The sequence below is a fragment of the Salvelinus sp. IW2-2015 genome, unplaced genomic scaffold, assembly GCF_002910315.2.
Source record: "Salvelinus sp. IW2-2015 unplaced genomic scaffold, ASM291031v2 Un_scaffold588, whole genome shotgun sequence".
Lineage (NCBI taxonomy): Eukaryota > Metazoa > Chordata > Actinopteri > Salmoniformes > Salmonidae > Salvelinus > Salvelinus sp. IW2-2015.
The window spans coordinates 557,278-583,109 of record NW_019942580.1 but is presented as its reverse complement, the minus strand read 5'-3'; the positions used below and the strand labels follow the sequence as shown (position 1 = coordinate 583,109).

The 25,832-nt window shown below is 40.1% G+C and overlaps 1 protein-coding gene across 1 annotated transcript in view; it reads left to right on the top strand.

Annotated features, from left to right (window-relative positions):
* The window catches only part of LOC112068593 (microtubule-associated protein 1S), a 52,335-nt gene that overhangs the window by 14,948 nt on the left and 11,555 nt on the right, over nucleotides 1–25,832 (top strand). The window contains exon 2 of the mRNA XM_024135768.2: nucleotides 16,995–17,096. Within this exon, the coding sequence (XP_023991536.2) occupies nucleotides 16,995–17,096 (102 nt within the window). The remainder of the gene's footprint in view (nucleotides 1–16,994; nucleotides 17,097–25,832) is intronic.

The window sequence follows — 25,832 nt, the reverse complement described above, 5'->3', positions numbered from 1 at the left end:
GGCTGCGTCTAGTAGTGATAACGATCATATTTCATTTCAAAGTTAAAGCCAACATGTTATCCTCAAGCTAACCCATCCCCCCCTGCACAGCTAACGCCCACATGGATTGGTCTTCCAAATTGCATGCTTCTGTCTATTTGAGCTGGTCAGTATGTGTAGGTGATCATTTTCATTTCAAGTTAAAGGGTACTGTTAGCTAGCTAGCCAGACAGCTAACGTTACATGTATGATCTTATTATTTGTATGTCAGAGCCATTTGCTTTGCTAGTTATAGCCTAATGTTAGCTAGCTAACGTTAAACCTGGTTGGTTAGCTACCTGCAGATTCATGCAGGGTAGTAACGTCATGAGCTGGGATTATGGTTAATTGTTTAGCTAGCTAGCAACACATCTTCACAAAAGACTCCACTATGCAAGGATCCATTTCAATAGAATGTCACTGCGACAACTGTTGATAGKCWSAGCMYYTWWARRKGCTKWGMCTATCTACTCCGATTTCAGACCACTCTCGTCTGTGTGCCAGAGCACAGAATAACTGACSAATTCCCGAAAGCTCAACACCTGTTYAATATGGCCAATGTCTGTCAGCAAACGTTGGCAAAAAAAGCATAAATTGTTGCCAGCAGCACAGTTGCAGTCAGCAACACTCTGGATAACATAAAAACAGCTTAACCAGCTCTGCTAGGGTGAGTAAAATGGTCTGAGCTGTTCTCTCATTTGTCTGGAAGTAGTTAGCAAGCTAGCCAACATTAGCATGTTAGCTTGGGTGCTTGACTGTTGTTGTTAGGACAGAACTCTCAGATCAACCCTTAAAGAGATGGGTGGGGCTAAAGCTTAAGAGGATGTGAACAATGCTGAATTGGTGTAGACGAAGAGCTCTCTAGTAGCTACKAAAACATTCAAAGCCATTTTCTCAAAAGTGAGGTTACAAGTTGATCAACTTTCAAAGCAGAATTCTTTCCCATTGTTCTTCAAATGCAGTGTATGATATACAATTTTGTAGCTCTGTGTCTCTGCTTTTATCCAATGTAAAAAAACACAAATTTTGCTTCATAAGACCGAATCAAGATGGTCGGTCACATATCTGGTTCAGCTTGGGCTGGCGTAGGGTATTGGGGTCAATGCAGCTGTGTGTGTGATTGTCCAAACGCTAGACTTAGGCTGCGACTTGTTGAGCTTGTACCCCCATAAGGAGACTGGGTGTGTAAAGTTCAGTCCTTGACTGTTTGTTCATGGTAACGGCTGAAGTGAGTTTTAGCAGTCGGTCATTTACAGTGCCTTCAGAAAGTATTCACACCCCTTGCCTTTTTCATATTTTGTTGTTACAGCCTGCATTTAAAATGGATTAAAGCACACCAAACGATTATGTTAGGTATGAGCCAAGTCACAGAAAAAGACAGCCATTTTTCCAGCTAAAGAGAGCAGTAACAAAAAGCKGAAATYGAGATAAAATTAATCACTAACCTTTGATAATCTTCATCAGATGACACTCATAGGACTTCATGTTACACAATACATGTATTTCTTGTTCGGTAAAGTTCATATTTATATCCAAAAATCTGAGTTTAGGCAAGACGCTACTGTATAACTTGGCAAAAAGCCAGAGAAAATGCAGAGCGCCAAATTAAAATTAATTACTATGAAAATTACTATTAAAATCAAACTTTCATTAATCACACTCAAAGATTACCAATTAAAGCGTACACTGGCTTGTTGAATCCAGCCAACATGTCACCAATTCAAATAGGCTTTTCAGCGAAAGCATACGATGCTATTATCTGAGCATAGCCCCATATGTAACACAGAGAACGAGAGAAAGCAATTCAACCCTGCAGTCCGGCGCACCAATGCCACGACATACATAGGTCGAGAGTGCGCGACACAAAACGCAAGAAATAAAATATAAATCATGCCTTACCTTTAACGGCTTCTGTGTTGGCACTCCATATGTCCCATAAAATCCAAATGGTCCTTTTGTTCGATTAATTCTTCTTGTCGATATAAATCCAAAATGTCCATTTATTTGGCACGTTTGATCCAGAAAAACACTGGTTCTAACCTGCTCAAACTGTGAAGACAAATATCCCAAAGGTACCTGTAAACTTTGCCAAAAAATGTCAAACTACTTATGTAATACAACTTTAGGTATTTTTTAACGTTATAATCAATAAAATTGAAGACGCGGGTGATCTTGTGTTCAATACAGGATTAAAACGTATGTAAGCATGCCTTCTGTTTGATTGAAGCGCATGTCCAGGACACCTGGAGTGCCTCGACTTCAAGATGGCCGTTCAATCTTGCAACCTTACGGTTAACTAGTCCAACGCTCTACACACCTGCCTCACGAGGAGCCGCCTGTTACGCGAATGCAGTAAGAATCCAAGGTAAGTTGCTAGCTAGCATTAACTTAACTTATAAAAAACAATCATCATAATCACTAGTTTACTACACATGGTTGATGTATACTTAGCTTTATCTAGCGTGTCCTGCGTTGCATATAATCGATGCAGTGAGCATTCGTGAAAAGGACTGCCGTGCTCCAACGGTACCTAACCATAAACATCAATGCCTTTCTTAAAATCAATACACAGAAGTATATATTTTTAACTGCATATTTAGCTAAAAGAACCCAGGTTACCAGGCATATTAACCAGGTGAAATTGTCACTTCTTTGCGTTCAATTGACACAGAGTCAGGGTATATGCAACAGTTTGGCGCCCTGCTCATTGCAACTAATTGCCAGAATTTTACATAATTATGACATACACTTGAAGGTTGCTGCAATGTAACAGGGATATTTAGACTTACGGATGCTACCTTTAGATGATGCTACCCGTAGACTGAATGAATAAACGTTTTGTTTTCGAGATGATCGTTTCCGGATTTCACCATATTAACTTCTTTGGTGCTGCAAGCCCGAAGCTGGCACAATATGGAAACAAGGCTCACTTCAGTGGGGCGCAGAATTCAAAATATATTTTTTTGAAATAGTGTAAAGTGTGCACAACAATTAACCAAGCCAATTACAGCATATGAAAATTAAACATTCTTGTGAATCCAGCCAACATGTCACGATTTTTAACAGTTTTACAGCGAAAAACACCACGTATATTTACTGTTTAGCTCACCAGCCAAATACAAAAAAAGACAGCATTTTTCACAGCACAGATAGCATGCACAAACAACCTACTAACAAGAACCAACCAACATAACCAAGAAAAGACTTCATCAACATACGTCTTATAACATGTTATTTCAATAAATCTATGATTTGTTTCGAAAAAATGCATATTTGAGCTATAATTCAGTTTTACATGCAGCTACATCCACGCCACGTTTCAGAGAATAGCATCCAAGCCGCCAGAGTAATTACAGACACCAACGTCAAATTACCTTAAAAACTCATCATAAACATTTTCTGAAAATACACTGGTCGTACAGCAATGAAAACAGGATCTTGTGATTCCAGCCAATATTTCCGATTTCTTAACAAAAAAAAAAAAAGCAAAAAAATTAAAAATTAAATGAGTTTTACAGCGAAAAAACACAATATAGCATTTATTAGCTTACCACAATACCAGAAACACAACCATTTACCGCAGCAAAAGATTAGCATCTAACAAACCAGCAAAGATATATCCATTTTGACTAAACCTTTGATAAGCTTCATTCAGATGCAGTCCTTAACATCAGTTATACATACCACTTATGTATTTGTTCGAATATGTGCTAATTTTAAGCTGACATCAGTCTGTAACATTTTGCTCAACGTAGCAGGTCTTTTTTCCACAAACGTCACGGATATTTTTCATGACACTCACTATTTCCTGACCAAATAATCATTCATTCAAACAATTACTAAAAGCAATACATATTGCTATAGAAATGATATGATACACTAGTTTCTTAATAGCATCGCCATGTCTAGAGACTTCTACATAATCATTACAGTCCAGCCTTACGTTATAGCGAGATGAGTGCCAAAATTCTGGCCGCAACTACTAGGTACAACATGGTTCGCATCGAATTATGAAATAGCACAATAAAATGAGTTCCTACCTTTTGATGATTTTCCGATCAGAAAATGTTATACAAGGGGTCCTTTGTCCAGACACAATCGTTGGATTAGATGCCTCTTCTCAGTCAATTGACGAAGAAGCATAGCAATGGCGGCGAAGCTCTCCTCCTGAACATACGCAGACAAGCAACCGCCTAACGTTGCCGAAAACATTTCTAATCTAAATATAATAACTATATTGAAAAAACATACTTTCCATGAATTGCACATGTTCATCAAATAATCACCAAAACGGAGATATTTATGTTGTCTATAACGACAGTATTTACAGTGAGTCAATACCAGTCACTTCTCGCACGCGTTCCAGAAACAGGAAACTTGGGTCACGTCATCGCCAACAGCTATTTTATCTGACCTCAGATGATGTTAACACTCATTCTTCTCTCCTGCCTGTTGACATCTAGTGAACGGCGTTATGAGTGCAATGTATACTAATAAATATTAAGACATTCTATAGGCATCCTAAACAGAAGGCACTCGATGTTCAGATTTTCCACTTCCTGCAGGAAGTTTGCTGCAAACATGAGTTCTGCTTTTACTCACAGATATAATTCAAACGGTTTTAGGACAGAGAGTGTTTTCTATCCAATAGTAATAATAATATGCATATTGTACGAGCAAGAATTGAGTACGAGGCCGTTTGAAATGGGCACCTTTTATCCAGGCTACTCAATACTACCCCTGCAGCCCAAAGAGGTTAATGACCTAATACTAAGTATTTTGACCGATTTTTATAATTTTTCAACGCCGATACCGATTATTGGAGGACCAGAAAAAAGCCGAGACCGATTAATCGGCCAATTATTATTATTATTATATATATTTTTTGTAATAATGACAATTACAACAATACTGAATGAACAGTTATTTTAACTTAATATAATACATCAATAAAATCAATTTAGCCTCAAATAAATATGTTCAATTTGGTTTAAATAATGCAAAAACAAAGTGTTGGAGAAGAAAGTAAAAGTGCAATATGTGCCATGTAAGAAAGCTAACGTTTAAGTTCGTTGCTCAGAACATGAGAACATATGAAAGCTGGTGGTTCCTTTTAACYTGAGTTTTCAATATTCCCAGGTAAGAAGTTTTAGGTTGTAGTTATTATAGGAAWTATAGGACTATTTCTCTCTATACGATTTGTATTTCATATACCTTTGACTATTGGATGTTCTTGCAGGCATTTTAGTATTGCCAGCCTAATCACGGGAGTTGATAGGGTTGAAGTCATAAACAGCACTGTGCTTCAAGCATTGCGAAAAGCTGCTGGCAAACGCAGTAAAGTGCTGTTTGAATGAATGCTTACGAGCCTGCTGCTGTCTACCACCGCTCAGTCAGACTGCTCTATCAAATCATAGACTTAGTTAAAATATAATAAACACACAGTAATACAAGCCTTTGGTCATTTATATGGTCGAAAACAAAACGTTTATTCTTTCAGTGAAATACGGAACCGTTCCATATTTTATCGAACGGGTGGCAACCCTAAGTCTAAATATTGCTGTTACATTGAAGGTTGTGRAATGTTATGTCATAATTATGTAAAATTCTGGCAAATTAATTATGGTCTTTGTTAGGAAGAAATGGTCTTCACACAGTTCGCAACGAGGCAGGCGGCCCAAATTGCTGCATATACCCGGACTCTGCTTGCGCTGAACGCAAGAGAAGTGACACAATTTCCCTAGTTAATATTGCCTGCTAACATTAATTTATTTTAACTAAATATGCAGGTTTAAAAAAATATATACTTCTGTGTATTGATTTTAAGAAAGGCTTCTCAGTCTAGAGATACTCTGTCATAGTAATTGTTACATATATGGGCTTTGTATTCAATGATTGGATCGCCCTTTCCTGCCAAAGGGCAATAATATATTTTGTGCTGCCCAAATCCTTCAGTGTTAGAAAACTTTTCTTTTTAGATGGGATGCGTACTGTAACAGTGCTCTCAGCTTGGCTAAATCATTGTGGCACTTACAGTATATCCTTGTGCTCTCTGGGGGATTTGAATGAGCATGCRAAAATCCTCAATGAAGATAACAGTAGGCTACTGTAGCATTGCATCAGCAATATTTCAACTGAATTTAACATGAATGACAAATCATATCATCACAATGTCTGTAGTGGCAGTTCAGTCTAGAAACTCAGAATAGAATGGCTGATCGTAATTCCAAACCGTTCAGAATGGAATGCTGACCCTGGAGATCAGAACACAGATGAATTCAGATGTTTATTTTATATCTCAAATATTTKAAATAATAAAAATGTACTTGATAGCTCCATTCTGTATATTGTGCAAATGTCTTAACACTGGTAACACACAGTAGCCTAACTAGAGTGCCACAGAGTATGTTAATTATTTTATAGAAATCATCCCAACTTYCTTTAGTAGTTCCAGAATGAGATGAAATGACCCCAGGACAGTGTTCTCAACTTTTTGTTACATAAAACAGGAAGTGAGTTACCCACCATAGCCTATAGGCCTGTGTCACGATCTGACCGATGAATACGATTGGCTGTGACAGGAGATACTCTCTGAAGACTGGGAGACGAGTCGCCTGCCTCGCACAAAGCACTTTTTGCTTCTGCTATTTCAGCCTTTTTTTCTCTCTCTGTTTCTTGGAGAAGTCTCAGTAAAAAAAAAAACATATGATGATGTCAGGGCTACATTTGTCCCAGACAGACAGAAGGGGGGAGGCTGCTGCCTCTTGGTTTGTCAACGTCTCACTTGATCTCTCAGGAGCAAAAAGCAGATCTTCATGAAAAAAAAAAWTCTGAAGATTCATCATACAAACAGTATAGGCAGGGAGTGAGGTTTTTGTATTTAGTGTTTTGTGTTCAAATAGACCTACAGTATGTCTTAAGATATTTAGGCTATAAAATTATTCATATCAATGAATTTGCTCTCCAGGGTAGAGGTCGACCGATTACGATTTTTCAACACCGATACCGATTTATTGGAYGACCAAAAAAAGTCGATACCGATTAATCGGCCAATTTTTTAAAATATTTTTTTATTTTATTATATATATATACAGTGGGGCAAAAAAGTATTTAGTCAGCCACCAATTGTGCAAGTTCTCCCACTTAAAAAGATGAGAGAAGCCTGTAATTTTCATCATAGGTACACTTCAACTATGACAGACAAAATGAGGAGAAAAAATCTCTCTATACCATTTGTATTTCATATACCTTTGACTATTGGATGTTCTTATAGGCACTTTGAATTGCCAGCCTAATCTCGGGAGTCAATAGGTTTGAAGCCATAAACAGCGCTGTGCATCAGGCATTGCTAAGAGCTGCTGGCAAATGCAGTAAAGTGCTGTTTGAATGAATGCTTACGAGCCTGCTGCTGCCTACCACCTCTGTCAGACTGCTCTATCAAATCATAGACTTAATTATAATATAATAAACACACAGAAATACAAGCCTTTGGTCCTTTTAATATGGTCAAATCCGGAAACTATCATTTCGAAAACAAAACGTTTATTCTTTCAGTGAAATYCGGAACCGTTCTGTATTTTATCGAACGGGTGGCAACCCTAAGTCTAAATATTGCTGTTACATTGCACAACCTTCAATGTTATGTCGTAATTATGTAAAATTCTGGCAAATTAATTACGATCTTTGTTAGGAAGAAATGGTCTTCACACAGTTCGCAACGAGCCAGGCGGCCCAAACTGCTGCATATACCCTGACTCTGCTTGCACAGAACGTAAGAGAAGTTAATATTGCATGCTAACATGCATTTCTTTTAACTAAATATGCACAACGGAACGCAGCTAACTCTCACGGGAGCGTGCGAGACTGAGCTCGTGGCACTCTGCCAGACCCCTGACTCAAACAGCTCTCATTCCCCCCTCCTTCACAGTAGAAGCATCAGACAAGGTTCTAAAGACTGTTGACATCTAGTGGAAGCCTAATATGACCCCATCAACACTGTATATTCGATAGGCAATGACTTGAAAAACTACAAACCTCAGATTTCACACTTCGTACTCAGGTTTTTGCCTGCCATATGAGTTATGTTATACTCACAGACATTATTTTAACAGTTTCGGGAAACTTTAGAGTTTTCTATCCAAATCTACTAATTATATGCATATCCTAACTTCTGGGCCTGAGTAGCAGGCAGTTTAATTTGGGCATGCTTTTCATCCAAAATTCAGAATGCTGCCCCCTACCCTAGTGAAGTTAACTAGTGATTATGTAAAGTTAGATAAAAAAATAAAAAAAAGTTTAATGCTAGTTAGTAACTTACCTTGGCTCCTTGCAGCCACAGGTCCTTTTGATGCTGCACTCGCGTAACAGGTGGTTAGCCTACCACGCAGTCTCCTCGTGGATTGCAATGTAATCGGCGTCCAAAAATGCCGATGACCAATTGTTATGAAAACTTGAAATCGGTCCTAATTCATCGGCCACGCCGATTAATCGGTCAACCTCTATTCCAGGGTCTACTTTGCGGTTTAGCATTCATGACTCTTTCTACTACAGTTGAATCTGATACCGCCCTCCCACTGTCAAAGTTAATTATATCATTAACATATGTAATGCTTAAGCCCTCAAAAAGCCAATCCCTTTACTGCAGTGCCCTTTCTTGGCAGTAGCCCTCTTGTCATGTAGGGCTCGTCATATGGATTGTATGAATGCTATGCCCTCACATTTTAGTTTTACGCTGCACTAGTGTACCACATTTACCATGATGACAGTCATGCTTACATTTGTCAAGCTGTAGAGGTCCACATTTACACTAACCTACAGTTGAAGTCTGAAGTTTACATACACCTTAGCCAAATACATTTAAACAGTTTTTCACAATTCCTGACATTTAATCCTAGTAAAAATACACTGTTTTAGGTCAGTTAGGATCACAGCTTTATTTTAAGAATGTGAAATGTCAGAATATTAGTAGAGAGGAGATTTATTTCAGCTTTTATTTCTTTCATCACATTCCCAGTGGGTCAGAAGTTTACATACACTCAATTAGTATTTGGTAGCATTGCCTTTAAATTGTTTTACTTGGGTCAAACATTTCGGGTAGCCCTTCCACAAGCTTCCCACAATAAGTTGGGTGAATTTTGTCCCATTCCTCCTGACAGAGCTGGTGTAACGGAGTCAGGTTTGTAGGCCTCCTTGCTCGCACACCTTTTTCTTTCTGCCCACAATGTTCTATGGATTGAGGTCGGGACTTTGTGATGGCCACTCCAATACTTGACTTTGTTGTCCTTAAGCCATTTTTCCACAACTTTGGAAGTATGCTTGGGTCATTGTCCATTTGGAAGACCCATTTGGCGACCAAGCTTTAACTTCCTAACTGATGTCTTGAGATGTTGCTCAATATATCCACATATTTATCCATCCTCACATGTGCCATCTATTTTGTGAGCGCACCAGTTCCTCCTGCAGCAAACACCCCCACAACATGATGCTGCCACCCCTGTGGCTTCACGTTTGGGAATGGTGTTTTCGGCTTGCAAGCCTCCCCCTTTTTTCCTCCAAACCTAAATGGGTCATTATGGCCAACGGTTCTATTTTTGATTCATCAAGACCAGAGGACATTTCTCCAAAAAATACGATCTTTGTCCGCATGTGCAGTTGCAACCAATACTCTGGCTTTTTTTATGGCGGTTTTGGAGCAGTGGGCTTATTCCTTGCTGAGTGGCCTTTCAGGTTATGTCGTATAGGATCGTTTTACTGTGGATATAGATCCTTTTGTACCTGTTTTCTCCAGCATCTTCACAAGGTCCTTTGCTGCTCTTCTGGGATTGAATTTGCACTTTTCCGCACCAAAGTACGTTCATCTCTAGGAGACAGAACTCGTCTCCTTCCTGAGCGGTATGAAAGGCTGCGTGGTCCCATGGTGTTTATACCTGCGTACTATTGTTTGTACAAGATGAACGTGGCACATTCAGGCGTTTGGAAATTGCTCCCAAGGATGAACCAGACTTGTGGAGGTCTACAATTCTTTTTCTGACGTCTTGGTTGATTTCTTTTGATTTTCCCATGATGTCAGCAAAGAGGCACTGAGTTTGAAGGTAGGCCTTGAAATACATCCATAGGTACACCTCCAATTGACTCAAATTATGTCAATTAGCCTATCAGAAGCTTCTAAAGCCATTACATCATTTTCAGGAATTTTCCAAGCTGTTTAAAGGCACAGTCAACTTAGTGTATGTAAACTTCTGACCGACGGGAATTGTGATCCAGTGAATTATATGTGAAATAATCTGTCTGTAAACAATTGTTGGATAAATTCATGCATGTCATGCACAAAGTAGATGTCCTAACCGACTTGCCAAAACTATAGTTTGTTATCAAGAAATTTGTGGAGTGGTTGAAAAACGAGTTTTAAAGACTCCAACCTAAATGTATGTAAACTTCCGATTTCAACTCTATATAGCCTGTAGCTTATTGGAGATTAATTAATTGGAGATTAAACATATCAATTCTATTTTATCAAATTGTCATACTCTTAGTTCACTGATATTTTTTATTTATTTATTTATTTATTGTTTCTTTTTGTACATTATGGCGTTTTATTGTAACTCTTGTTTGTCACTGATGCTAGTAATATGAGGCTTCTGTTCACATATCAGCTGCATAGCATGTTGACATTACAGAAAGTACCTCCAACAGTGACAGATCCATAATGGAACKTGTCAATTATTTACTGTGAGTTACTTATTAACTGAAAATAGATTTATTTCATTACGAGTACACAAGTAMCATTGTCTAGTTGTGGGAGTGAGTGAGTTTTTCAGCCCATCCCTTAAGTCTATGCTTTCCAGTTAGTTTCACTTTGAATCCTTCTCTTAAAACAACCTCTTAGCCTGACCAGCATTAACACAGCTATAACCATGTAATTAAAATAGTCTTAGTCGCCCGATACTCGGGTTGTAGAATGGCAGGGAGTGTCTGTATATGTTATTATGGAATCACTGAGCCCAGCCTGGTCTCATAAACTATACGTAACATAGTAAAGTTAAATCCGGGACACTCAAATGAGTATGATACTGTATGTTACATTTGGTGTGGTTACTTAACGGAAAGYAGAGGTGGATGTGTGGGCGTATAATGCAAACGTCAAGCGGCACAAAGGTTGCGTGTTCGAATCTGATCACGGACAACTTTAACATTTACACTAATTTAGCACTTAGCTACTACTTTTTAGTTACTATGCAGCATGTTAGCTAACACTTCTCCTAACCCAGTGGTCACCAACCGGTTGATCGACTTGTCGATCTCTAAGGCATTTCTATTTGAATGCCAAACATTTCTGTAAAAAACCTAACGATAAAGCCTTGTGTTCCTATTTTGTTTTGTTAGTCTCGGGCTGTTGGTGGTAGGTGCAGCCAATTCCGCTGCCCTGCGTYCCAGGTAGGCAAACTGTTGCCATTTCATGTGTCTGAAGGTACCAACTCTGCCTTCCCGGTGGGCCTGGTGAGGAAATCAAGTGCACTATGCTACCGCTGGGCAATCAGATTGCTCAGATGACCGAGTCTGCAGTTTATTTATTTTTTATTTTTATTTCACCTTTATTTAACCAGGTAGGCTAGTTGAGAACAAGTTCTCATTTAAAACTGTGACATGGCCAAGATAAAGCATAGCGGTGTGAACAGACAACAACACAGAGTTACACATGGAGTAAACAAGTCAATAACACAGTAGGGGGGGGGGAAATTGTCTATATACATTGTGTGCAAAAGCCATGAGGAGATGGGCAATTAATAGGCCATAGGAGCGAATAATTACAATTTAGCAGATTAACACTGGAGTGATAAATCATCAGATGAGCATGTGCAAGTAGAGATACTGGTGTGCAAAAGAGCAGAAAAGTAAATAAATWAAAACAGTAAGGGGATGAGGTAGGTAAATTGGGTGGGCTGATTACAGATGGACTATGTACAGCTGCAGCTATCGGTTAGCTGCTCAGATAGCAGATGTTTAAAGTTGGTGAGGGAAATAAAAGTCTCCAACTTAAGCGATTTTTGCAATTCGTTCCAGTCACAGGCAGCAGTAACGTAGCAGGCAATAAAAAAGCAATGGCAAAATTAATACTGAGATTTCAAAACGTTTAAKACCATGACTAGAGAGAGAATGTCAATGAATACAGCAAAGAGCTGATGTTTTTATGAGTGAGTTCATGTTTAAGTTCTTACTCAGCACTGTCAACACTTTTATAAGCCATACAATGTGTGTTCTTCCTCCTCTCAGGGCTGCAACAAGCAGTGCAGCAGTAATGAATGAGTAGGAAAGTGTATCTATAGGCTTGCGTTGTTGTTATTATTAGCCTAACTAACATTAGCGGCAACAAGTTGGAATTTGTAACATTTTATACGTATTGCAAATTCATAACACATTGTACATATTGCTATTTGTAACATATCATACGAAATGGATGATGGACATACATTATGAAACGTAATATATGTATTCATTTGTGTATCATACTAAATGGAGAGGGACAGATTTACTATGTTACATCTACARAAGGTAGTCAAGGTTGCTGAGCCTGGGTAGGTTCCACTTTCAGCACGGACTAATTACATATAAGCCTAAATCTTCCTGGCTTCTGTCAGGCTAGGTTGCACATTTTGGGGAATATTCAGAGGTGGAAACTTTAAGTGGGAATATATGTGAATATATGCAAATTATTATTAATACCATTTAAATGTAGCTTATTTTGCATTGGATATATRTACCATATCATATGGAGACAGAAACATAAACCTTTTACCTTATCATAAGTGGACTTAATTGCAAATMATTAAATCCTTCCAATATAAATGTTTAAAAGTATTTAGTTATGAATTGAACTTTAATTAAATGAGTTGACTCTTCACATGGGATGATTTCACTGAACAACAAAAGAAAGGGAATATTGAAWGATCCCCGAAGATCAAATCGTATCTCCCAAAAACATTTTTAACAAACATCTGTAAATTAATTGTCTACAAACTAAAGCTTTGGTTGTCTTCCTCTCAGGCTTCCATGTCTTCTCCCTGGACCTCAATGTCCACCTCTTGAACATCAGACTCTGAGGCCTCATCTTCACTGTCACTTTCCAACKTTGTTGACAATGGCTCGTTGTCAGGCTCAAAAAGCCTCCAATTTGCACGGATGGCCACCAATTTTTCAACCCTTGTATTGGTCAGCCTGTTGCGTGCTTTGGTGTGTTCCCAAACAAGGACCAGTTGCGCTCTGAGGAGGCTGATGAATGTAGAGGATGATGGCGGCAACAGGGGGAAAGAGCCTCAGGTCCACAAAGTCCCTTCCACRAGGTGGCTGATGCAATATGGCTGTCATGCCAACATATCTCATCTCCATCCCAAAGCCCTTGCTTGGAAGTGTACTTCGCATGACTGCCAAGAACCTTGCCCTCATCCAGGCCAAGGTGGCAAGACACAGTAGTGATGACACCATAGGGTTGGTTGATCTCTGCACCAGACAGGATTGCTCTTACCAGCGTACTTGGGGTCCAACATGTGCGCTGCGGCGTAAAATGGGCTTCGGGCAGAAGTCTTCACACTTTTTGATGTATTTCAGAACTGCAGTTTCCTCTGCTTGGAGCAACAGTGAAGTGGGTAGGGCAGTACGGATTTCTTCTCTTACATCTGCAAGCAGAGTCTGAACATCAGACAGGATGGCATTGTCTCCCTCAATCAGTGCAATGGCTACTGCTATAGGTTTCAGGAGTTTCCTGCTGCTTACCGCTCTCTCCCAAAATATATCATCCAGGAGGATCCTCTTGATGGTCCTGTCCATATCGCCAGACTGTGATATGGCCATTTCTTGGAGAGACTCCTTCCCCTCCAGGAGACTGTCAAACATGACACCACCTGTGTTGCTGGGCAGCTTCAATGTGGTGCTCTTATTCTTCTCACTTTGCTTGGTGAGGTAGATTGCTGCTATAACTTGATGACCCTTCACATACCTAACCATTTCCTTGGCTCTCTTGTAGTGTATCCATTGTTTTCAGTGCCATGATGTCCTTGAGGAGCAGATTCAATGCATGATTAGCATAGCCAATGTGTGTGATGTGAGGGTAATCTGTGTGATGTGAGGGTAGGACTCCTCTACTTTACACCAAGCAGCCTTCATGTTCGCAGCATTGTCTGTCACCAGTGCAAATACCTTCTGTGGTCCAAGGTAATTGATGACTGCCTTCAGCTCATCTCCAATGTGCTCTTGTAGAATACTGGTTGAGGGGTGGAGATGATGTAGTTAATTATTCCTTTCCCACTAGCATTCGACCACCCATCAGAGATGATTGCAGATGTCTGCTTTCTCTATGATTTGCTTGACCTTCACCTGAACTCTGTTGAACTCTYCATCCAGCAAATGAGTAGATGAAGCATGTCTGGTTGGAGGGGTGTATGCTGGGCGAAGAACATTTAGGGAGAAATCTCTTTCAATACACATTGCCTGTGAGCATCAGAGGTGAACCAGTTGCATACACAGCTCGAGCAAGACATTCATCAGCATTTCTGACTACGTTCCTCCATTGAGTCAAAAAAACTTCTGATTCCAGGAGGACCATGAGCTGTTGCTATCGATAAGGTGTCTGATTCATCATTTTCACCTCGAATAGAAGTAGAGGGACTTTTGTCAGAAGTTGGTTGTTGTGAGCGCTGAGGGAACTTTATGCACTTGGCCAGATGATTCTGTATCTTTGTTGCATTCTTCACATATGATTTGGCACAGTATTTGCAAATGTACACAGCTTTTCCTTCTACGTTAGCTGCAGTGAAATGTCTCCACACATCAGTGTCCGTAGCATTTTCCTGTAAACATTAGGAAAGAATGAGTGAGGAGGGGGAAATAAAATMAATACAATTCCATGTACAGATAAATAGTTAAGCAGTTAGYTTAAACAACTCCTTTTGTAAGAAATGTTTTAAAATGAAACATGTATGGAAACAGGTGAGTTAACACTGTTAGCAGGCTCAAGCAAGCTAAAACCCACATGGTAGCAAAAACTAACTAGCAGAAATTAGACATGATTTAAACACACTTTGCTGTAGGCTACTATTTACTAGTTAACAAAAATAATGTATGTCATATAAAATATTTAAACTCCACCCAGTATTGTAATCAAAATTTACCAGAAAACATGTAGTCCTTGGCTCAGGTAGTGTGGGCTCAATAGCATCTCATTAGTGTGCAAGATCTTGAGAATCAGCTGTACCATGTGATGGAAGAATGCACTGTGCATGCAGAGGGTTGCAATTCCATTGAATTGGGGGTAGTTTAACCAAAATATGCCTTGTGTATCCCACAAAAAAAGGTGCACTGTTATAAGCTAACATTTTTGATGAATTTCAGCAAAATTCCCCAAATTCCAGGGCTTAACTTCCCATGGAAAAATTCTGGAAATTTACCGGTAAGTTTCTTACCCTTTGCAACCCTAGTCAGGGTGCAGCTAAGCTCCTCCTGTTGCATCCATTGTTTTCATTGCTTTGTTATAATGTAGCTAGCATTGTCTTTCATTATGAGYATGGGATATTATATTTAGATGTTAAATTCATACTTGACATTCCTCGTAAGTCCTTTGGGATCTCACTTTGTGGCCTTGCTTAGGCACTTTTACTATCTCGTGAACCTCTTAWGGATCAGCCCCTCTTTTTTAAATTTTCGCRTAAATTGACATACCCAAATCTAACTGCCTGTAGCTCAGGCAATGATTCAGGGATATGCATATTCTTGATACCATTTGAAAGGAAACACTTTGAAGTTTGTGGAAATGTGAAATGAATGTAGGAGAATACAACACATTAGATCTGGTTAAAGAAAGAAGTTTATTRTTTTGGTACCATCTTTGAAATGCAAGAGACAAGTCACACATTCAGCTAGGAAGCTGTAATTTAGATGGTGTCCACAATAAGGCAACAGTGTGTGCAAAGTTTCAGACTTATAACTTCAAGAATGAGCAAGCTACATGACATTTAGTGTGTAGTCACCCAGGTGTCCTTCACGATTTTCCCAAATGTACCCAAGTGGCCGAATTGGTAAATTTTCTAGAACCAAACTACAGAAAACATACAAAAATGCTATGCTAATAAAAAATACAAGTTTACCCACTCCCAGGAATGTCATACATTATGGATTATTAGCTTCCATACATAAAATGTACTAACAGGAGACACGACAAGAATGCTTATCCAATGCCTCCAAACACAAAGTGAATATAAAAGGGTTATATTTAAGGGTTAAGTTAGCAGCCAACACTGATCTGTCATAAGTGAACAAACCACACACAAAGTAAAAAAATAGATATTTAAAATGTACACACTATTTACAATTACAGTATTTAGAACACCCTCTACACAAMATTGTGCTGCTGGTCCCAAGTCTTTTTGCTGTAAAGCACATGGCATCCTCTACTTGTAGGCTGGCTGGGTATTCACACCTCTAGATGGCTGGGAGGGGGTTTGTTGTGGAGCCAGAGAGCAGCAGTCAGACTAAGTTGGGGATGGAGGACTTGAATATGGTCTCTTTGAAGTCAGTCTACCACTATTGAAGATTTAAAACATTTTAAAAAATCTGTAAAAAACTCAAGTAATTTTTTATTTAACCTTTATTTAACTAGGCAAGTCAGTACAGATTCTTATTTACATTGATGCCAAAACCGGACGACGCTGGGCCAATTGTGCGCTGACCTATGGGACTCCCAWTCACGGCCATCTGGTTGCTGTAAAGACAGATTGAACTTATCAGATGAATGTGCTATCTACACTGAACAATTTTGTTTGTTTTTTGTTTGTATAAAACGACATCACATTATTCATATTGAGCAACAACTGTCCCGTTGACGGGACACTGATCCATATGAAGTTTTAAGAAGTGAATATTTGGTTTGAATAATTGAAAATGCTGTTGACCTGAGTATTGAGTGTGCTCCTAACCGTGTGTTTCAACAGGCATCCGCTCATGGGACGTGGACCTGACAGCCTGTAACCTGGATGAGCAGCTCAAGCTATTTGTGTCACGACACTCTGCCTTCTTCTCAGAGGAAATAAAAGGTAAGGAGAATTTGGGGACTTTCCCCACCACTGACCTCTGAAATAAAACATGTACATTCATCTGTCATATTTTTTTACTTTTTATTTAACCTCTCTCTGTGTGGTCATATTTGACCAATTTATGTATGATGTATTAAAAGTGCCTGTAGTCTCTGCAGGTTAACTTCACTAGGGTAGGGGGCAGCATTTTGAATTTTGGATGAAATGCATGCCCAAATTAAACTGCCTGCTTCTCGGGCCCAGAAGATATGATATGCATATACTGGTAGATTTGGATAGAACACACTCTACAGTTTCCAAAACTGTTAAAATAGTGTCTGTGAGTATAACAGAACTGAAAACCTGAGAAAAATCCATTCAGGAAGTAGTTTTTTYMMMTATTTTGTAGTATTCTATTCAATGCCATTACAGTATCCATTGACTTAGGACTCAAATTGCAGTMTCTATGCCATCTACTAGATGTCAACAGTCTTTAGAAATTGTTTCAGGCTTGTATTCTGAAAAATTAGGAAGTAAGAGCAGTCTGAATGAGTGGACCCTAAAGTGTTACAGAGCTTTTTCATGCGCGAGACCGAGAGTGCCTTTCTTGTTTACCTTTTAAATTGACAATGTTATTGTCCGGTTGAAATATTATCGATTATTTAGMCTAAAAACAACCTGAGGCTTGAAMATAAACATCGTTTGACATGTTTCTATGAACTTTACGGATACAATTAGAATTTMTTTGTCTTCCTGTTTTGACTGCGTTTGAGCCTGTGGATTACTGAAGAAAATGCGCGAACAAAACTGAGGTTTTTGGATATAAAGAGACTTTATCGAACAAAAGGAACATTTATTGAGTAAATGAATGTCTGCTGAGTGCAACCATATGAAGATCATCAAAGGTAAGGGATTAATTTTATCTCTATTTTTGACATGTGTAACTGTTCTACTTGGCTGGCTACTGTTTGTAATGATTTGTCTAGTGGGCAATGTTCTCAAATAATCGTAAGGTATGCTTTCGCCGTAAAGCATTTTTWAAATCTGACACTGTGGTTGGATTCACAAGAAGTTAATCTTTAAACCTATGTAAAATATGTTTTGTTTTCTGAATTTTTATGTGTATTTCTGTATTTGAAATAACGCTCAGCAGTTTCACTGGCTGTTGAAGAGGTGGGACGCTACCGTCTCACATGCCCAAGAGAGGTTAAGAACACATTGCTTTGGCCCATGTACAGAGCCTTCAMAAAGTATTCACACCCCTTGACTGATTCARATTGTTGTTACAGCCTGAATTTAAAATTGTTAAATTGAGATGTTTTGTCACCGGCCTGCACACAATACCCCATAATGTCAAAGTGGAATTATGTTTTTAGAACAAGTCAGATAATAAGTTGCATGGACTCACTCTGTGTGCAATGATAGTGTTTAATATGATTTTTTGAATGACTACCTCATCTCTGTACCCCACAAATACAATTATCTGTAAGGTCCCTAAGTCAAGCAGTAAATTTCAAACACAGATTCAACCACAAAGACCAGGGATGTTTTCCAATGGTTCGCAAAGAAGGGCCCCTCTGGTAGATGTGTAAAAAAAAATATATGTATAAATATTTTTATAAAAAAATAAAAAGCAGACATTGAATATCCCTTTGAGCTTGGTGAAGTTATCAATTACAATTTTGATGGTGTCAATACACCCAGTCACTACAAACATACAGGCGTCCTTCCTAATTATTTCCGGAGAGGAAAGAAACCGCTCAGGGATTTTACCATGAGGCCAATGGTGACTTTAAAAGAGTTAGTTTAATGGCTTTGATAGGAGACAACGTTGGAACAAAGAAGCATGTACAGAATAAAAATATTCCAAAACATTCATCCTGTTTGCACCAAGGCACTAAAGTAATACTGCAAATGTGGCAAAGCACTTAACTTTTTGTCCTTAATAATAGAAAGTGTTATAAAAATATAACCACTAGTGGTTAGAGCATTGGGCTAGTAACCGAAAGGTTGCTGGATCGAATCCCCGAGCTGACAAGGTAAAAATCTGTCCTTCTCCCCCTGAACAAGGCATTTAACCCACTATTCCTCGGTAGGCCGTCATTGTAAATAAGAATTTGTTATTAACTGACTTGCCTAGTTAAATAAAGGTTATGTTTTTAGGTCAAATCCCATACAATGTAGGGGTGGCTGCATCATGTTATGGGTATGCTTGTAATTGTTAAGGACTGGAGAGTTTTTCAGTATWKAAAAATGGAATGGAGCTAAGCACAGTCAAAATCTTAGAGGAAAACCTGGTTGTCTGCTTTCCACCAGACACTGGGAGATGAATTCACATTTCAGCAGGGCTATTTAAAACACAAAGCGAAATCTACACTGCTTACCAAGAACACAGTGACTGTTCCTGAGTGGCCGACTTGAAGTTTCGACTTCAGTCTATTTGAAAATCTATGGCAAGACCTGAAATTTGTCTAGCAATGATCAACAACCAATTTCACAGAGCTTGAAGAATTTTGAAAATAATAATGGGCAAATGTTGCATAATCCGGGTGTTACATGTATAGACTACTAATCTAATCAATATTTTTTTTTTTTTTTTTACAAATGTTTTTACACTTTGACATTAGTATTTGGTGTAGATCGATGACAAAATTGACAATTAAATCAATGTAATGCCACTTTGTAACACAACAAAATGTTGGAAAGGTCAGTGTGTGAATACTTTCTGAATGCACTGTATGTTAACAAGGCATGTAAAAGTGGTTGAAGGGATGATGTTAATGGTAATTTGTCTCTCTTTATGTAGTTTTGTCTTTTGTCGTGATGTTTTTATTTTTTATCCCTGTCCCTGCAGGAGGTCTTTTGCCTTTTGGTTGGCAGTCATTGTAAATAAGAATTTGTTCTTAACTGACTTGCCTTGTTAAATAAAAATTCAAGCCTATTGAAGATTAGATGCTTCATACACTGTTTGTTTTGTCAACTGCTCTTGCACCATTGCTTGGATCCATAGTCTCAAGTCAGTCTGCCTTGGCTGAACAGACTGGTACCAGCAACTCTTCTTTATGGGGTACATTTCCAAGATGGAATTGGGTGTGTTAGGCAGCTGAGTGAACAGCTGAAATCCTCATCACCCCTAAACCACCACCCCGTGCCATTCTTTCAAACTTATGACTCACACGTGAATGCCTGCTGTTCTTTTAGTTATGTTCTTCGACTCCTTTTTGACTGTTTCTTCCGTCAGTCTATTAAATGAGTCCCATTGAATATTTGTGTGAATGCTGTTCATGACCCACTTTTCAAACTTGACAGCTGTGAAATTGAGAACACAAGATGAAAAAAAATTAACATTACACATTTTCTGTGCAACACACTGTTACATCCCATGACGATCACAATTCTCAGAGAAGACATCATAAGCATAAATTAGTCAAACATTCTAAATGGTAGGAGAAAGTTGCTTTAAATGAGAATAATTATATGGTCATTCATCCAAAGCCACTTAGAGAACTCATGTGGGAATCAAACCCACACATACCATGCTCCAACCAACTGAGCCATTGGAACCACCGATAGCTTCCAGTTCCCGTTCTCATGTTATTCACTGTTAGGTGTGTGTCTGTCCCTGGGCTTCCTCCCTGCTGTTGGCATGCTGCGCCACAGTGGTTAGCAACACAGCGGTGCCCTGGGACTAGATGTTTGCGTGTGGAGAGGCTTTATCTAGCAGATCAGCAGTAGCAGCACTTAGATGGACTGACCGTTGGCGGATTAGAAAGTCTGTCTTGCTCGGCAGGTCAGGGGCTGCTCAGCCTGGCTCAGCCTGGCTCAGCCTGGCAAACACCAGTGATATTACATTCGCTCAGCGTCTTCACACGCCAGTGGAGATAGAGCTTGCTTCCTTCCCCACCAGAGATTGTCTATCCCATGATAACTCCATCTGGTTGCTGTAAAGACTCTTTGAACTTAGCACATTCATCTGATATCTACACTGAACAAAAATATAAACGCAACATGCAATAATGTCAAAGATTTTAGTGAGTTATAGTTCATATAAGGAAGTCAGTCAGTCAATTAAAATAAATAAATTAGGACCTAATCTATGGATTTAATATGACTAGGAATACAGATACCCTTAACAAAAAGGTAGGGGCGTGGATCAGGAAACAGTCAGTATCTGGTGTGAACACTATTTACTGCAAGTTGGTCAGGCGGTTGATTGTGGRCTGTGGAACGTTGCACCACTCCTCTTCAATGGCTGTGTGAAGTTGCTGGATATTGGGGGAACTGGAGCACGCTGTCGTACACGTTGATCTGGAGCATACCAAACTTGTTCTATGGGTGACGCCTGGTGAGTATGCAGTCCATGGACGAACTGGGACATTTTCAGCCTCCAGGAATTGTACAGATCCTTGCGACATGGGGCRGTGGATTATCATGCTGAAACATGAGGTGATGACGGCAGATGAATGGCACGGATCTCGTTACGGTATCTCTGTGCATTCAAATTGCCATCGATAAAATGCAATTGTGTTTGTTGTCCATAMCTTATGCCTGCCCATACRATAACCCCATCGCCACCATGGGGCACTCTGTTCAACATTGACATCAGCAAACCGCTCGCCCACACAACGCTATACACGCTGTCTGCCATCTGCCCGGTACAGTTGCAACCGGGATTCATCCATGAAGAGCACACTTCTCCAGCATGCCAGTGGCTATTGAAGGTGAGACTTTGTCCACTGAAGTCCGTTACGACGCAGAACTGCAGTCAGATCAAGACCCTGGTGAGGACGACGAGCTTCCCTGAGATGTTTTCTGACAGCACAGTTTCATCAGCTGTCCGGGTGACTGGTCTCAGACAATCCCGCAGTTAAATAAGCCGAATCTGGAGGTCCTGGACTGGCGTGGTCACACATGGTCTGTGGTTGTGAGGCCAATTGGACGTACTGCCAAATTCTCTAAAATAGCATTGGAAGAGGCTTATGGTAGAGAAATGAACATTTTAATTCTCCAACAACAGCTTTAGTGGACAGTAATGCAGTCAGCATGCCAATTGCATGCTCCCTCCCTCAARTTGAGACATCTGTGGCATTGTGTTGTGTGACAAAAATGCCCAGCACAAGGTGCACCTGTTTAATRAGCTTCTTGATATGCCACACCTGCCAGGTGGATAGATTATCTTGGCAAAGGAGAAATCCTTTTAACAGGAATGTAAACACATTTGTGCACAACATTTTTGAGAAATAAGAGTTCTGTGCATAAGGAACATTTCTGTGCTCTTTTAATCCAGTTCATGTGACCAACACTTTACATGTTGCATGTATATTTATCTATCATCCAGGTAATCTACAATCTGGGGAAATTATACAAATTACGTTGAGAAAAAGCTTTGATTGCCTTTACTTCTCCTTAGTCGCCAGCCTTGGTTGGAGGTTATGGCAGAAAGCGTGTGCCCTCTTATTATGTTGTGGACACTGCATTACCATTCATCAATGTTTTCGCCACAGGCTGTTGTRCTCGTAACACTGAGAAACTTAACTCAGCTGACTGAATACTGCTTGTGTATTCATCTGTTAATGCAAAACAAAACACAACCAAACAAATACTCTTCTGWTGGAAAATGAGAGCATTCAAGAAGAATAGCAAACTAACGTTTGCATAACATTCCAAGTGGATTGCAGAAACCTTTGACGAAGACTACCCCCTTGGGCCCATTTTACTCTTTTCATCAGTTCTGGAGAGGTGTGTGTGTGTGTTGGTGTGTACATACACACACGTGGCATTCTCCCCATCTTCAATCTTGTTTGCGCTACCTTTCGTTCAGTGACCATTCTCAGCAGCACTAAAAGGACTTTGACACTGCATTTTGACAGCATCCTTTCTGCTTTTCACTCCTTATGATCGAAGCAAACAAAACTGTCTATGAGGTGAGAGTGTGACAACAGTGAGAGTGTTTTAGCTCTCTGGAAAAGCATCAGGAGGCCATAGGCCTTTTTATGTTGACTGGAAGCGAACAGGGATGGACGTTCGTTGACAAATACAAAAGGCACGTTGTACTACATGCCCCCTCTTGGACTCCATCGGACACTAATGATAGACATGAGTCAATGTTTTCATTTGCCTGGGACTGTGTACGCAATGCCATGGGTGGTACTGGTGCTGTCCATTTTCCCTGGCCAGCAGGCCGTTTATTTATGTGAGGTCAGTTAATGGTTTCAACTAGTAATGTTTTCCAAAGCCCAGTGTCCCGCCTAATTTATAGCAGGAGTTTTCCTTCATAGCCACAGTATTCTCATATTCGCTCTGTATGCTGAAGCCTGGAAATGCCAGATTGCTCAGGGTTGGAGAAGTCCCACAATTTGAATTGGTTTCTGTGAGATCCAGAGGCCAACAAGCAACCTCTCTTTGTAGTAGAACCTAGAAGCCTGGCACACAAGACTAAAGCAGGAGAAACATTGCAGTGAAGTTTTATTCCTCTACACCTCAACCATACAGCATCAGCTGAGTAGCTCCTTCAGACCGTTATTTGTATAGTTTGCAGCGATCACTCACCTCAGATTAGACAAAGATSTTTTCTTCAACAAGCAGAARGCACAGGACATTCTCCGAACACCCGACAAGGCCAACATCCCASTTACAGTGGGGCAAAAAAGTATTTAGTCAGCCACCAATTGTGCAAGTTCTCCCACTMAAAAAGATGAGAGAGGCCTGTAATTTTCATCATAGGTACACTTCAACAATGACAGACAAAATGAAAAAAATGAAAAAKCAGAAAATTACATTGTAGGATTTTTWATMAATTWATTTGCAAATTATGGTGGAAAATAAGTATTTGGTCAATAACAAAAGTTTATCTCAATACTTTGTTATATACCCTTTGTTGGCATTGACAGAGGTCAAACGTAATGACAGAGGTCTCATCTTTTTAAGTGGGAGAACTTGCACAATTGGTGGCTGGCTAAATACTTTTTTGCACCACTGTATTTGCAAGACGAAGAGACGCAGGTACAAAGGACACAGAGCGGGGTGCCTCGTAAGGATTCACAGAAGGCGAGTGGGAAAGCTGCCGTTACCGTCAATATTACTCGCCAGCGTGCAATCATTGGACGATAAATTAGACGAGGTACGATCACGAATATCCTACCAACGGGACATCAAAAACTGTAATATCTTGTMTTTCACGGAATCATGGCTGAATGATGACATGGATATTCAGGATATACGCTACACCGGCAAGATAGAACAGCACACCCCGGTAAGACGAGGGGGGGTGGTCTGTGCATATTTGTAAACAGCTGGTGCATGAAATCTAAGGAAGTCTCTAGATTTTGCTCGTCTGAAGTAGAGTATGTTGTGATTAAAATGCAGACCACACTATTTGCCTAGAGTTTTGAGCTATACTTTTCGTGGCTGTTTATTTACCACCACAGACGGATGCTGGAACTAAGACCGCACTCAGACTCCAACCATGCAAAAGCACTGCTTCAATATTTCACAGGAATGCAAACTTACACACAGYGACACTGACAGCCGCCCCCCCACCCACCATCCCATGTGTCTGCAGTGCACTCTGCCGGGATAGAGGCAGGTATTTAAAAAACAATCTAAGCTGTAAATCACAGGAGGAGCTACATGACATGTTGCTGGGAGTGGACCAGCTGCTCAAGTAACCAGGGCAGCCAGTAAACCGCCCCAGTCCCCCCACTATAAAAGGAGACAGCCAGCCTAACAGGGGCCAAAGTCCCCTTATTCAAAACAGATACCATCTGTCAGCATCAAATCAAAGTGTATTTGTCACGTGCACCGAATACAACAGGTCTAGACCTTACAGTGAAATGCTTACTTACAGGCTCTAACCAACAGTGCAAAAAAGGTATTCGGTGAACAATAGGTAAGTAAAGAAATAAAAACAACAGTAAAAAAAAGACAGTGAAAAATAACAGGCTATATATAGGCACCGGTTAGTCGGGCTGATTGAGGTAGTATGTACATGAATGTATAGTTAAAGTGACTATGCATATATGATAAACAGAGAGTAGCAGCAGCGTAAAAGAGGGGTTGGGGGGCACACAATGCAAATAGTCTAGGTAGCCATTTGATTACCTGTTCAGGAATCTTATGGCTTGGGGGTAAAAACTGTTGAGAAGCTTTTTTGTCCTAGACTTGGCACTCAGGTACCGCTTGCCATGCGGTAGTAGAGAGAACAGTCTATGACTGGGGTGGCTGGGGTCTTTGACAATTTTTAGGGCCTTCCTCTGACACCGCCTMGTGTAGAGTTCCTGGATGGCAGACAGCTTAGCCCCAGTGATGTACTGGGCCGTACACACTACCCTCTGCAGTGCCTTGCGGTCGGAGGCCGAGCAATTGCCGTACCAGGCAGTGATGCAACCAGTCAGGATGCGCTTGATGTTGCAGCTGTAGAACCTTTTGAGGATCTGAGGACCCATGCCAAATCGTTTTAGTTTCCTGAGGGGGAATAGGCTTTGTCGTGTCCTCTTCATGACTGTCTTGGTGTGTAGGGACCATTCTAGTTTGTTGATGATGTGGACAAAGGAACTTGAAGCTCTCAACCTGCTCCACTACAGCCCCATCGATGAGAATGGGGGCGTGCTTGGTCCTCCTTTTCCTGTAGTKCACAATCATCTCCTTAGTCTTGGTTACGTTGAGGGCTGGGTTGTTATTCAGGCACCACACAGCCAGGTCTCTGACCTCCTCCCTATAGGCTGTCTCGTCATTGTCGGTGATCAGGCCTACCACTGT